At 51.9% G+C, this 13843-nt stretch overlaps 1 protein-coding gene across 1 annotated transcript; it reads left to right on the forward strand.

Moving 5' to 3' along the window:
• Positions 1 to 7683: 7683 nt before the first annotated feature.
• Positions 7684 to 11539, forward strand: LOC129705677 (craniofacial development protein 2-like). Its single transcript, XM_055649371.1, has one exon. The coding sequence runs from the start codon at positions 10615 to 10617 to the stop codon at positions 11260 to 11262; it is 648 nt and encodes a 215-aa protein (XP_055505346.1). The 5' UTR covers positions 7684 to 10614; the 3' UTR covers positions 11263 to 11539.
• Positions 11540 to 13843: the final 2304 nt, after the last annotated feature.

Below are 13843 nucleotides of genomic sequence, written 5' to 3' on the forward strand. Positions count from 1 at the left end.
GTCAGTCCCTAGAAGGTTTGAGTCCCCAGATTAAAGGGTTAAAGTCCCCACCCGATATTGGGGTACTAATTGACAGGGGACCTTGAAAGACAATACTGGGAAGGTTCATTACTAAGCGGGGTAAGTACTGAGGATCGGTATATTGCAGGTAGGAGGATTAGAGTCCCTGGGGTTTGGGTCCCTGCCTGTGACGGGTTCAAGTCCCTTTTGGTACTAGGGATCATTACTAAGGTAGATTGGCATAGCTACTGTAAAAATTAGTACTGAATTGGAAGACGTGTCTGTTATATTCTAGGACTGTGCGAGCCAAATTCTTCAATCCTAAATTCTGCTAAATTTGAAGTGTTCATATTGAATGCTTTTGCTTATGATTGTGTAATTTACTCTTGTCTAATTGCTGCTATTGTGTGATTTAACTCTTTAATTATATGCTATTACATTCTAGTTTGCTTTTGTTTTTGTTGTATAATCTCTTGCTTAAGTGTGATTTTACACCTGTATGATAGATGTATATGCTTTTGCTTAAGATTCTCTTGCTTAAGTGGGATTTTGTTCTTGTGTTATCGCTGTATATTTTAAGACTGTGTGATTAAGTTTGGGTGATACTGTGGTACCGCTTTAATACGTTGTGTGCTTACCACAACGAAAAGGAATAATTAAGCCTATGGATATACTGAAAAAGGAATGTACTTGCGCCGACAGAGAATTCTAGACTAAGTGGGATCCGTTGGGTCCCAGGTTCTCACGGGAGGGCTGGTCCCCACAATGCAATATTCCACTTTTCCACCAATTCCAATATCGGTGGCCAATGAGGGGGGGGTTCCTGGAGCGCTAGCATGGGTGTTGTGGGTCAAGTCAAGTCAAGCACAGTGAGTGCAGGGCCAACAATTCATTTCATGTCAAGTCAATCCATTTCAAGTAAAGTCAAGCACAGGGCAGGCGTGGCCAGCCACCAATACTATCCATTAGCTTTCATTTCAGGTGAGGTCAAGCAATGCAAAGGCAAAGCAAAGGCAAAAGCACAGGGCAGGTGGTGCCAGCAAACAATACAATCCATTTGCTTTCATTTCAGGTGAGCTCAAGCAAAGCAGGGGCAAAGCAAAAGCAAATGCACAGGGCAGGCGGGGCCAGCCAACAATACACTCCATTTGCTTTCATTTCAGGTGAGGTCAAGCAAAGCAAAGCCAAAGCAAAAGCACAGGACAGGCCGAACAACTCATTTGATTTCATTTCCATTTTCATTTCAATTTCAAGCACATGGCAGCCAAACAACTCGTTTCATTTCATTAAGGGCTAACAAATCATTTATTGCAAGCACATGAAGGGTTAACCACATAAAGCACATAACCACATAAAGCACATAAAACACATAAAGCACATAACCGCATAAAACACATAACCACATAAAACACATAACCACACAAACCACATAAAGGGTAGATTCACAGTTCAGTAGACTCACAGCAGAATCAAAGTTGTGGCCTCTCCCTCGCGATCTTTCAGAGTGACTGACTCATGTCCAGGCATCCAGGGATTTTTAGTCCTGTCTCCCCCCCTGGAAGGGGCGTTACCTTCATCTTAGTGATTTACAGGTGAGAGAACCAATCAGCTGATCTCAAGGTTTTTTGAACTTTTTTATTTTTGATCAATGGGAAAAAATCCTCGGGACTGGTTCAGTGGAGGAGGAGTGTGAGTAAGATAGCCAAAAATCACAGCGGGACAGGGTAGCGTTTTTTCTAACATCAATATACAGCGCAGACAGGTAGTGGTGAAGATGAGACTTTTAATTATATAGATAAAGAACGGGAGTGCAAGCAGACCCCGGATGGGTTAAATGAATATAGTGAAATAGGATTGCATGATGCAATGGTTGGCTTTGGCTTGGATGAGGGAGACGATGAGTATTTGGAAGATTGGGAAAGTGTCCGAATCAGGAATTGTTTACAACCCCCTCCTGCATATATTGATCTTGTAACATCACCATCTGCATCCCCTGCAACAGCAACTCAGAGTTCCCTGACCCCAACTGCTCCGATATTGGCAGAAGCCCCGGTTGTGCTCGGTACGAGGAGCATAACTAGGAGATCTAACCTATTTCCCACAAGATCCAGAACCAGTTCAGGAACCCCCTGATCGCACAAGAATAGGGCATAATCCGAGAGAACAGAACCAGTCCTTTGAAAACTATTGCCTTCCCCCCAAGACCAAGAATGAAGAGTCGGAGAGTGATTTAACCTCCCATGGCACTGAGGCTGAGCTTGAGGCAAGGGCAGACAAGAAAGTTGAGCGACGACTGTTAGAAATATTTTTCCCAACAAACAACAGCAACAATAATTAAGATATAACTGAATGTTTATGCTCAAATAAATCAAAGAGTCAGAAAATCTCTGCAATAGCTTTACTTTCACCATGGTGAGAGAGAGAGAGACCAAACAACGATGTGCACAGAGCGTCCACACCAAAGGCTGGCGCTATTCAGACTGGGCAATACAGAGAATTTACACATATCTTTATACTCATAAACAGCCGTAAAACACATGGTTAGTCATTTTCCATAACATGAATAAAGGTTAGGGAGGCAGGGAGTTTGTAGGGAGGCAAGCACCTGCCAAAGCAAAAATAAGACTTTATTGTTTGAAAACACATAGACTACAGGATGATAGCATTACCATGGAATGTCATAAGGATGAGAACAGTTCTTATCTATGTTCTCTCAGCTACTGCAAGGCCGATTTGTGACAGCTCTTATCCGTTTCTGCCGGATGACTTTTAGAAGCCTGTTTTACTATGTGCTAACATCTTTAAAGCATTTTTTAAAGGTACAGTCCCCGATAGCTATAGGAACGAATATTTCTATCAACGACCCGCTCACAGCCAATTCCCGGTTAGAGAAATGCCGAACCCCACTTTTAATTCAGCAATTGCAATTGGCGCTGGAAACACTCAAACACTAAATGTATATTCCCAGTGAAAGCTGAATGAAATGATGGCCATACTGAGCCGAATGCCTGATTGGGAAAAAGTCACCAGCCTCATTTATAGATTACCTCCGAACTACCATAAGAGTATAACAGGCAGATTCTAAAGATTTGTGGGCTGTTAGTGTTCTTTGCCTTGTTTTATGTGGGGGCGGGGGGAGGGGTTGGAGGAAACCTTTAAAAATCTCTTACCTCGACAGATGCGACATGTTCCGTATCGTATCTCCATCCTCACCGCGGAGTTAACATCACGGAGCCGGCGATCCCTTTGCTAGGAATCGACCTTGGAGCTCCAACCGCGGGAGCCTGGGGACTTAACATCGCGGAGTTTGCGGTCCCTGGTCAGGGGCCGACTACGGGAGCTCCAAGCCACAGGAGCTGTGACCACCCCGACGCAGGAGCTTCGACCGCACCGATGCAGGGGTTTGATCTCCGGCTGCAGGAGCTTCGATCGGCCCGACTGCGGATGGTTCGACCCGCGCATGGGAGAATAATGAGGGAAGAAGATTTGACATTACCGCATTCCATCACAGTGAGGAATGCGGGGAATCTGCGGTGGTAGATGTTTATGTTAATGTTTATGTAGTTGTGTGGCTTGTTGCTTTTTTTAGTATGGCTGTATGGTAATCGAGTTTCACTGTACCTTAATTGATACATATGATAATAAACTGACATTGAAACCTAGTGCAACAGGTTGTAACCCCTGCAGAACATGCAAGATTCTTGGTGAACTTGGGATCCCCAACTCATGTTGCACTAGCTAGCCAGTTTGCCCAGAGCAAAGCACAAGAGGATGCCATCCTTACAATCACTCTGCAAAAACGAATTGATATTTCTAAAATTTTGGACATCAGACCCCGGAGAGGAGAGGGGGCAGACGAATTTCTTGAGAGACCAGATAGACCAGCCAGGAGATGTTAATTATCGTAACGGTGCAAATTCACCCCAGTATTGTGCAATTTTGGTGAACTGCTTCCCAGCCGCTGTGGCAGAGTCAATAAAAACGAACAACATGGACTGGTCTGAGAATAGTCCGAGTCAAATGGCCGGTGCCATTAGATACCATTGGAAAGATAATAAGAAACAGGAAAACCAGCATCAGGCTAAATTAAAAACTGAATATGTCATGAAGAAGGAGATACTGAATGAAAATCTAGAAGCTTTTCCTTTTTCAGGACCCCTTCTTCCCTCTCTATATGGGTCATCTATCCCTTTAGCTCTATCTAGCTATATGCCCTCGCTCTTCTATGAATTGTGCAAAAAGTATTGGAGACAATGTAATAATAACTGACAATATTATCAATTTAAAAATGATGTAACAGTAATGATGTAATAGATTATGTACCTATCTCCAATAATAAAAAAATTAAATAAAAAAAATTAAAAAAAAAGAAAATCTAAAAGCTAACAATTACCAAACAGGACCCCGGTTCTGTGCGTCTGAATGGGCGAAGATGCAGGAATGCGGGACTCAGATTACCCCCATGAGCTATATGCCCTCGCTCTTCTATGGATTGTCACCTTGTCGTGGTGGAGAAACTTGTGTGGTCCTGAGATCCTAAAGAGCGATGCCGTCTGGAGCTATGCTCCTGGTAGGGCCACCCATGGTGATAAGGTCGAGGGGGAGGTTTCTGACAGAGCAATCCAACCAAGACCTCAACGAGGGAACAGGCGGAGGATGATGGCACGCTTTAGTGGAGCGTCACAACGGCTGGGAACGGCGGATGAAAGCTGCAGCAGAAAAGGGTCCCCATGCCATTGGATCCTGTTGGGCTCCATGCCATTGGATCCTGACCCAGGTCTGTCAAGAACCGTGTGGTGGCTGTCTGTGCACCAGTCTCCCCATGTTAAACAAAGTCACGCACAGATGTCCTCCTTATAGGGAATCCACCCTAACACCCTGGAGTATGTCCTATGGCGATCAGCAAGTGGCGACAGGGGCAGGATTGTGAGATCTGGAAGCCCCTAGTCATGAGCTGGCACATCAAGCGATGGTGCTAGATTTAGTCACTGCATGGCCGTCCGAAGCGGGGGGTGCGTTGGGTGCGACCGCACCCCCCTTTTTTCCCCCGAAGAAAAAAGTCACAAAAAAAAAAAATCGGGGGAAAAAAATCGATGTTTCCACTTTGGAAACGGCCAGTTCTTTGTTCTCTCGTCCCCGGGTGGGAGTGGCTGAATCTGAACCAAACAGCTGTAACCCCAACACCAGAACTGCGCTGCAGCGGTTTATACTCTCTAGAATTTCCCCCCCCGCGAGAGGGGATCTTAGCCATCTTACCCGAACATCACCCCCGGTTGGGCCCATGCCAGATGCTGGGCCCGCGCCACCGATGTTGGGGGCCCACGCCACCCCCGCTTAAGGATAAGGGCCACCTTCATTTCGCCCCCCGAGACAAGAAAGAGGAGGGGACACAGAGAGAGGGGAGGGGGAGAGAGAGCCAGGGGAGGGTAGTTGAGGAGAGAGAGATTGGCTATAGGGGAGAGAGTTAAATGGGGGATTATGGCTTGAGTGAGATTGCAAAATTAAGGTAGGTTTTAGAGCTGATTGGATATTTCTCCGCCATATTGAATGCAGGCTCGAAAACAATATCAAATAATATCAAACAATTGGAACTATGTTTCTTTTCATTGATAACAATAATGAAAAATATAAATTCCATAGTTTGTGACATAAATACACATTTTAATGGGATCATTATATACAGGTGTAACATTTCCATTTTGAGATCGGTGGGAGGGATGGGGCGGGTGGCTGGGGGCAAATATGCGTCAAGCCGATAGCCTAATCGTTAAAGAGTTAAAAGATAGCCTAATCGATAAAGAGCTGAGAAGAGGAATCAGAGCTGCCAAGGAAAGGTACTCTGAGAAGTTGAGGAGCAAGTTCTCAGCTAATGACTCTTCTTCAGTTTGGAAGGGCATGCAAGAAATCACCAGCAATAAGAGGAAAGCCCCCCGCTCTTTGGACAATTGTCAGCTGACGAACGACCTGAATGAGTTTTACTGCAGGTTTGAAAATCAGAAATGTAACCCTGGCCAACAAACACAGCCAGACCCCAGTCTGCAAAGAATGGACCCTGCACCCTCTCCTTCCCATTCACCACTTCACACCTACTTAAGGCAAGACTCTAGTATAAAAAGAGTGGACCCTTTCCCACCCAACCACCCCCCCCCCCCCACCCCCCCACCCCCCTCCCCCCCCCCCCCCCCCCCCCCCCCCCCCCCCCCCCCCCCCCCCCCCCCCCCCCACCCCCCCACCCCCCCCCCCCCCCCCCCCCCCCCCCCCCCCCCCCCCCCCCCCCCCCCCCCCCCCCCCCCCCCCCCCCCCCCCCCCCCCCCCCCCCCCCCCCCCCCCCCGCCCCCCACCCCCCCCACCCCCCCCCCCCCCCCCCCCCCCCCCCCCCCCCCCCCCCCCCCCCCCCCCCCCCCCCCCCCCCCCCCCCCCCCCCCCCCCCCACCCCCCCCCCCCCACCCCCCCCCCCCCCCCCCCCCCCCCCCCCCCCCCCCCCCCCCCCCCCCCCCCCACCCCCCCCCCCACCCCCCCCCCCCCCCCCCCCACCCCCCCCCCCCCCCACCCCCCCCCCCCCCCCCCCCCCCCCCCCCCCCCCCCCCCCCCACCCCCCCCCCCCCCCCCCCCCCCCCACCCCCCCCCCCCCCCCCCCCCCCCCCCCCCCCCCCCCCCCCCCCCCCCCCCCCCCCCCCCCCCCCCCCCCCCCCCCCCCCCCCCCCCCCCCCCCCCCCCCCCCCCCCCCCCCCCCCCCCCCCCCCCCCCCCCCCCCCCCACCCCCCCCCCCCCCCCCCCCCCCCCCCCCCCCCCCCCCCCCCCCCACCCCCCCCCCCCCCCCCCCCCCCCCCCCCCCCCCCCCCCCCCACCCCACCCCCCCCCCCCCCCCCCCCCCCCCCCCCCCCCCCCCCCCCCCCCCCCCCCCCCCCCCCCCCCCCCCCCCCCCCCCCCCCCCCCCCCCCCCCACCCCCCCCCCCCCCCCCCCACCCCCCCCCCCCCCCCCCCCCCCCCCCCCCCCCCCCCCACCCCCCCCCCCCCCCCCCCCCCCCCCCCCCCCCCCCCCCCCCCCCCCCCCCCCCCCCCCCCCCCCCCCCCCCCCCCCCCCCCCCCCCCCCCCCCCCCCCCCCCCCCCCCCCCCCCCCCCCCCCCCCCCCCCCCCCCCCCCCCCCCCCCCCCCCCCCCCCCCCCCCCCCCCCCCCACCCCCCCCCCCCCCCCCCCCCCCCCCCCCCCCCCCCCCCCCCCCCCCCCCCCCCCCCCCCCCCCCCCCCCCCCCCCCCCCCCCCCCCCCCCCCCCCCCAACCCCCCCCCCCCCCCCCCCCCCCCCCCCCCCCCCCCCCCCCCCCCCCCCCCCCCCCCCCCCCCCCCCCCCCCCCCCCCCCCCCCACCCCCCCCCCCCCCCCCCCCCCCCCCCCCCCCCCCCCCCCCCCCCCCCCCCCCCCCCCCCCCCCCCCCCCCCCCCCCCACCCCCCCCCCCCCCCCCCCCACCCCCCCCCCCCCCCCCCCCCCCCCCCCCCCCCCCCCCCCCCCCCCCCCCCCCCCCCCCCCCCCCCCCCCCCCCCCCCCCCCCCCCCCCCCCCCCCCCCCCCCCCCCCCCCCCCCCCCCCCCCCCCCCCCCCCCCCCCCCCCCCCCCCCCCCCCCCCCCCCCCCCCCCCCCCCCCCCCCCCCCCCCCCCCCCCCCCCCCCCCCCCCACACCCACCCCACTCTAATCACCACTTCACACCCAATGACTGCACCTCCACAGACACCTCTGTCAAGCTTCTCAAGTTTGCGGATGACACAACCCTGATTGGACTGATCCAGGATGGGGATCTCTGTACTCTTTTCAGTTTGACATCTTTCCTATAACATGGTGCCCAGAACTGAACACAATATTCTAAATGTGGTCTCACCAATGTCTTATACAACTGCAACATGACCTCCCAACTTCTATACTCAATACTCTGACTGATGAGGGCCAAAGTGCCAAAATACTTTTTGACCACCTGATATACCTGCGACACGACCTTCAAGGAACCATGCAACCATCAACCATTCCTCTGCCCACCTGGCTAATTGATCCAGATCCTGCTGCAATCTTTCACAACCATCTTCACTATCTGCAAAACCACTCACTTCTGTATCATCAGCAAACTTGCTAATCTTGCCCTGTTCTGTGACGTTTCACAGAGTGCTGGAGTAACTCAGCGGGTCAGGCTGAGTATAGAAGTTGGGAGGTCATGTTGCAGTTGCATAAGAAGTTGGTGAGGCCGCATTCAGAGTATTGTGTTCAGTTCTGGGCACCATGTTAGAGGAAAGATGTCATCAAACTGGAAAGAGTACAGTGAAGATTTATGAGGATGTTGCCAGGACTAGAGGGCCAGAGCTATAGGGAGAGGTTGAGTAGGCTGGGACTCTATTTCATGGAGTGCAGGAGGATGAGGGATGATCTAATAGAGGTGTATAAAATCATGATTTGAATAGATATGGTTGAGTCTTTTGCCCAGAGTAAGTGAATCGAGGAGCAGAGGACATAAGTTTAAGGTGAAGGGCAAAAGATTTAATAGGAATCTGTGGGGTATGTTTTTCACACAAAGGGTGGTAGGTGTATGGAACAAGCTGCCAGAGGAGGTAGTTGAGGCAGGGACTATCGCAACATTTAAGAAACAGTTAGGCAGGTACATGGATAGGACAAGTTCGGAGGGATATGGATCAAACATGGGCAGGTGGGACTAGTGCAGATGGGACATGCTGGGCCGAAGGGCCTGTTTCCACACTGTATCACTCTATGACTCTATCTTTCCCTCTCAAACCCATTCTCATGCCTTCTCCCCATTACCTCTGACACCCGTATCAATCAAGAATCTATCAATCTTCTCCTGAAAAATGTCCATTGACTTGACCTCCACAGCTGTCTGTGGCAATGATTTCCACGGTTCACCACCCTCTGACTTAAGAAATTCATGCTCATCTCCTTCCTCAAAGGAATGTCTTTTAATTCAGAGGCTGTGGCCACTGGTGCTAGACTCTCCCACTAGTGGAAACATCCTCTCCACATCCACTCCATCCAGGTTTTTACCAGGCTGGGACAGACTGCAACAGCTTCACACCATGTCCCAAAGCTTGTGTCCTGTCCTGCATCACCCAAGGCAGCAGAGACATTATAGGAGAGGGCAAGCACCGTAACAAAGTAGCTCACAATGGTTTGGGTAACATTCAGGAATGTCTATGCATGTCACATCATGAATATTACTGAAGAACGGTCATGACCCGAAATATAATCTCCAGAGATGCTGCTTGACTCACTGAGTTACTCCAGCACTCTGTGACATGTCATCTATCCATGTTCTCCAGAGATGCTGCCTGACCCGCTGAGTTACTCCAGCACTCTGTGAAACGTCACCTATCCATGTTCTCCAGAGATACTGCCTGACCTGCTGAGTTACTCCAGCATTCTGTTAAACATCGCCTATTCATATTCTCTGCAGATGCTGCCTGACCCACTGAGTTACTCCAGCACTTTGTGTCTATTTTCCCTTCACCCATCTGCCCAAGCCCACTCTCCCCCCTCCTTTCCTATGTTCCTTTCCACCCATAAACCTCTCTCTGTCTTTACATTTCACTCCTCTTTCAAATCTGCTCTACTTATCTACATTCATTTTTCTTCTTAACTTTTTAGCCATAGAATGATGCAGTGTGGAAACAGGCCCTTCAGCCCAACTTGCCCACACCACCCAACATGTCCCATGTAAACTAGTCCCACTCACACGCGTTTGGCCCATATCCATCTAAATCTGTCCTATCCATGTACATGTCCAAATGTCTCTTAAACATTAGTATAGTCCCATCCTTAACTATCTCCTCTGGCAGCTCGTTCCATACACCCAGCACCCTTTGTGTGAAAAAGCTACCTCTAAGATTCCTGTTAATGTCTGAAATATTGGTCATAAATTTGGTGCTAAAATGCTCCAAAATAAGGCTCAGAATGCATCAGAGAGCATCTAAAACCCCAGAGCTTCCAGGACCCTTAAGCGGGCCCTGGACCCTGGCATCAAGGGACTTCACGCTTCGCGCTCATGATGTGCGCTGCGTGCACACTATTTCACATTACATTTTTTGTAATCCTGTCATGCCACCCCCCTTTTTGGAAAGCTTCGTACGGGCCTGTCGCTGGACTTAGAATGAGGCAGAAGAGCCCTTCGGCAGCTGCTGAGCAATCCTCTTTAGGATCCACTCTGCTCTCCCCACTTGGTGAAAGGGCTAGAAAAGGTGCCCTAAAATAGCCTGCCTCAAACTTACCGACTGGATTACCGCCTCCAGAGGTATCACCACACGCGGTCAGAAACACAGAGATATGAATATGAACTTTGGGGCATGGAATGTGCGCACATTGATTGTTAGTGCAACCAGTAACAGACCAGAGAGGAGAACCGAGATCACCACAAGAGAACTGAGAAGATGCTGGATTGACATAGCTGCCCTTTCTGAAACCCGGCGGGCAGACAAAGGACAACTGAAGGAGGAGAGGGTGGCTACACTTTCTTCTGGAAAGGAAAAACTGCTGACAAGCCCAAGATCCATGGTGTTGAGTTTGCCATCAGGAACCAGCTCATCAGCCACCTCTCTGAACTAACTGTGGGAATCAGTGAGCATCTCATGACCATCCGTCTGGTGCTTGTCAACAACCAGATGGCAACAGTTGCGAGTGCCTATGCCCCTACTTCAGACTCTGAAGAGGAAGCAAAAGAGATTGTTTATTCCTGCTTGGATGAGACACTGTCTAAAATCCCCAGGAAGGATAAGATTATACTCCTCAGAGACTTGAATGCCAGGGTCAGCCGGAACCAACACCTCTGGAAGGGTACCATAGGAAAGGATGGCATCGGGAACATCAACTCCAATGGAGCACTGCTTCTCAGCAAATGTGCTCTGCACAACCTCATCATCACTAACACCCTCTTTCGCCAGAGAAACAAAATTAAGGCATCTTGGAGACACTCCAAACAGTGGCATCTCATTGACTATGTCATTGTACGAGCCAGGGACCGCCGTGATGTGAACATCACAAGGGCCATGATCAATGCAGATGACTGCTGGACAGATCATCGTCTCATCTGCTCCATGATGTCCATCAAACCCAAGAGGAAGAGGAGGATTCAAACGAAGCAGATCCGGCCAAGGCTGAACCTTGAAAGCCTGGAGGAATCTGCCACCCAGCAGCAACTTCAGGCTTCTCTTGGAGAAAGCCTCCAACAGGAATATCCTGATGACATTGAAGAGCCGGCTCAAATCCACCATCCTTGAAACCTGTAAAAAAATCCTTGGGTGCAAGTCCAGAAAACATCAGGACTGGTTTGGCGAGAATGACACAGCTCATCTCCAAGAAAAGGAAAGCCTTTTGTGCCTGGCAAATGATGTAACCTGAAGGCCAAAAGAGCGGCTCACTCCAGAGCCAAGGCGGACGTCCAGAGAAAGGGGAGGGAGCCTCAGAATTCTTGGTGGACAAATAAGACTTTGGAAATCCAGAGACTGGCAGACTCAGGTGACACCAGAGGCTTCTTCAGCGCTACTAATACCATCTATGGTCCAAGCTACTGCAGTTTATCCCCCCCCCCCCTGTGCTCAAAAGCCAGACAAGAACTGCTGAGGGACAATGAGTCTGTTAACGCCCGATTGAAAGAGCACTTCCAGGAACTCCACAACCGTGACAGCACAACTGAACCAGACATTACCCACTGCATCCCCCTGTGAACACATCAGAGAAGACATGGAGAACCACTATAACAGAGGTTAAGAAGAATAGAATAGAATAGAATAGAATAGAATGCCATTTATTGTCATTCAAGCATACAAGGTTCAAACAAAATTTCGTTCCTGCAGTCATAATAGCAAAAAACCAAAACACACAATTAACACAATTCCACATAAACATCCATCACAGTGAATCTCCAAACACCTCCTCACTGTGATGGAAGGCAAATGTCGTATCTCTTCCCTGTTCTCTGTTCTTTATTCTTCTCCCGTAGTCAGGCAGTCAAACTGCTGCATCGAGCTGATCAAAGCTCTTGATGTTAAAGCCCCCGGCGGGTGATGGTAAGTAAGTCATGCGGCCGTTTAAGCCGCGCCGGGCGATGTAAGGCCCCACTCCAGGTCGTTTTAAACCCCTTGATTCGGTCGGGCGAAGTTGCCGTTGCGGGAGCTCCTGAAAAGCGGTCTCCCACCAGGGACCCGCGAGCTCCCGATGTTACCGTCCACAGGCCTGCAGCCGAAGCTTCTGAAGCTCCGAAGTCGGGTCACAGCCGCTCGTCACCACAGCGCTCCAAAGTCAACCAACTCCGCGACGGTGAATCCACAGGATCTGCGACTGGAGCCCCAGGTCGATTCCAGTTGGAGGCCACCGGCTCAACAATGTTCGGCCCCAACGACAACGGAAACTCGACAGGGAAGAAGTTGCGTCCCCGTACAGGGAAAGATTCAAAAGTTCCCCCCCACCCCCCACATATACACAGCTAAAAACAAAGTAAAACTAAAACCAAAAACATACACCTAACAGGACAAAAAAAAGACAGACGGACTGCAGTCGAGCCGCTGCCACAAGGCACTGCAACACCGAATAAAGATGCCATCAAGAGCCTTAAGAACAACAAGGCCACTGGTCCAGATGGGATCTCAGCTGAGATCTTAAAGGAAGCTGGGCTGGAGCTCCTGTAACCACATCCACGCCCTACTGCTGAAGGTCTGGGAAAAAGAAGAACTTCTCTCAGAATTCAGGGATGTTCTAATAGTGATCATTTTTAAGAAGGGGGATAAGGCTGAATGTGAAAACTACAGGGGCATCTCACTCCTGTCAACAACAGGCAAAGTCCTTGCTCGTGTCCTCGCAAACCGACTTCTATCACTGTATGTGGAGATACTCGCAGAATCACAGTGTGGCTTCTGCCCATCCAGAAGTACAGCAGACATGATATTGACAGCACGCCAACTCCAGGAAAAATACCGGGAACAAAGGCAGCCTTTGTACATGGCCTTCATAGACCTGACAAAAGCCTTTGACTCGGTAGACCGCCAGGCTCTTTGGAGCATACTATCAAGGTACGGTTGTCACCACAAGTACATCAAATTATTGAGGCTTCTACATGATGGCATGTCGGTCACAGTGCTCAGCAACCGCGGATCTGAGTCCGAGTCCTTCACTGTGCAAACGGGGAACAAACAGGGATGCATCATCGCACCCATCCTGTTGTCGTCTTCATTACTGCCATACTTCACCTCATTAGTGAAGAGCTGCCACAGGAGATCCCAATCCTCTACAGAACAGACCAAAGATCCTATAGTGAGTAAGATAGACCACTCGACGAAAAAGACGTCGTACGGTCATGGGCAGATTAATGGGTAATCTATGGCCCCATTTCCGTAACCGGCTTCTGACTCCACACCAAAGATCCCATAGCGGAGCAAAGATAGTAGTGCGGAGACGGAAGCCGGTTACGGAAACATCCTCGTAAAAATCAAACATCTTTGGTAAAAATCTTCTAATTTTCTTTCTGCCTCTCTGCCACAATAAAAAGCAAAAAGATGACTATCTTCCTTCCATAGTGTATAGGAAGTCTGGCCCGGATCAGCATGGCTGGGACACCAGGGTAAAGTTGCGGAAAGGTTTGCAATGTATTTTTATGTAATGTTGTCCCTTGTCTGGGCCTTGAGTCCGAAATAAAGTTTATCATATATAAAAATCTGGAGAAATATATATGTGTTGTTATATGATTATATACATCTATATAACATTCATATATGTGTGATCTTTCCTACACAATATAATCAGTTGTATGGCCGTTGAATAAAACCATCCTTAAGTTATACATCATTTTTTAATCTAGCTCAAAAC

Source organism: Leucoraja erinacea, chromosome 2, assembly GCF_028641065.1.
Source record: "Leucoraja erinacea ecotype New England chromosome 2, Leri_hhj_1, whole genome shotgun sequence".
In the NCBI taxonomy this organism is placed as follows: Eukaryota; Metazoa; Chordata; class Chondrichthyes; order Rajiformes; family Rajidae; genus Leucoraja; species Leucoraja erinaceus.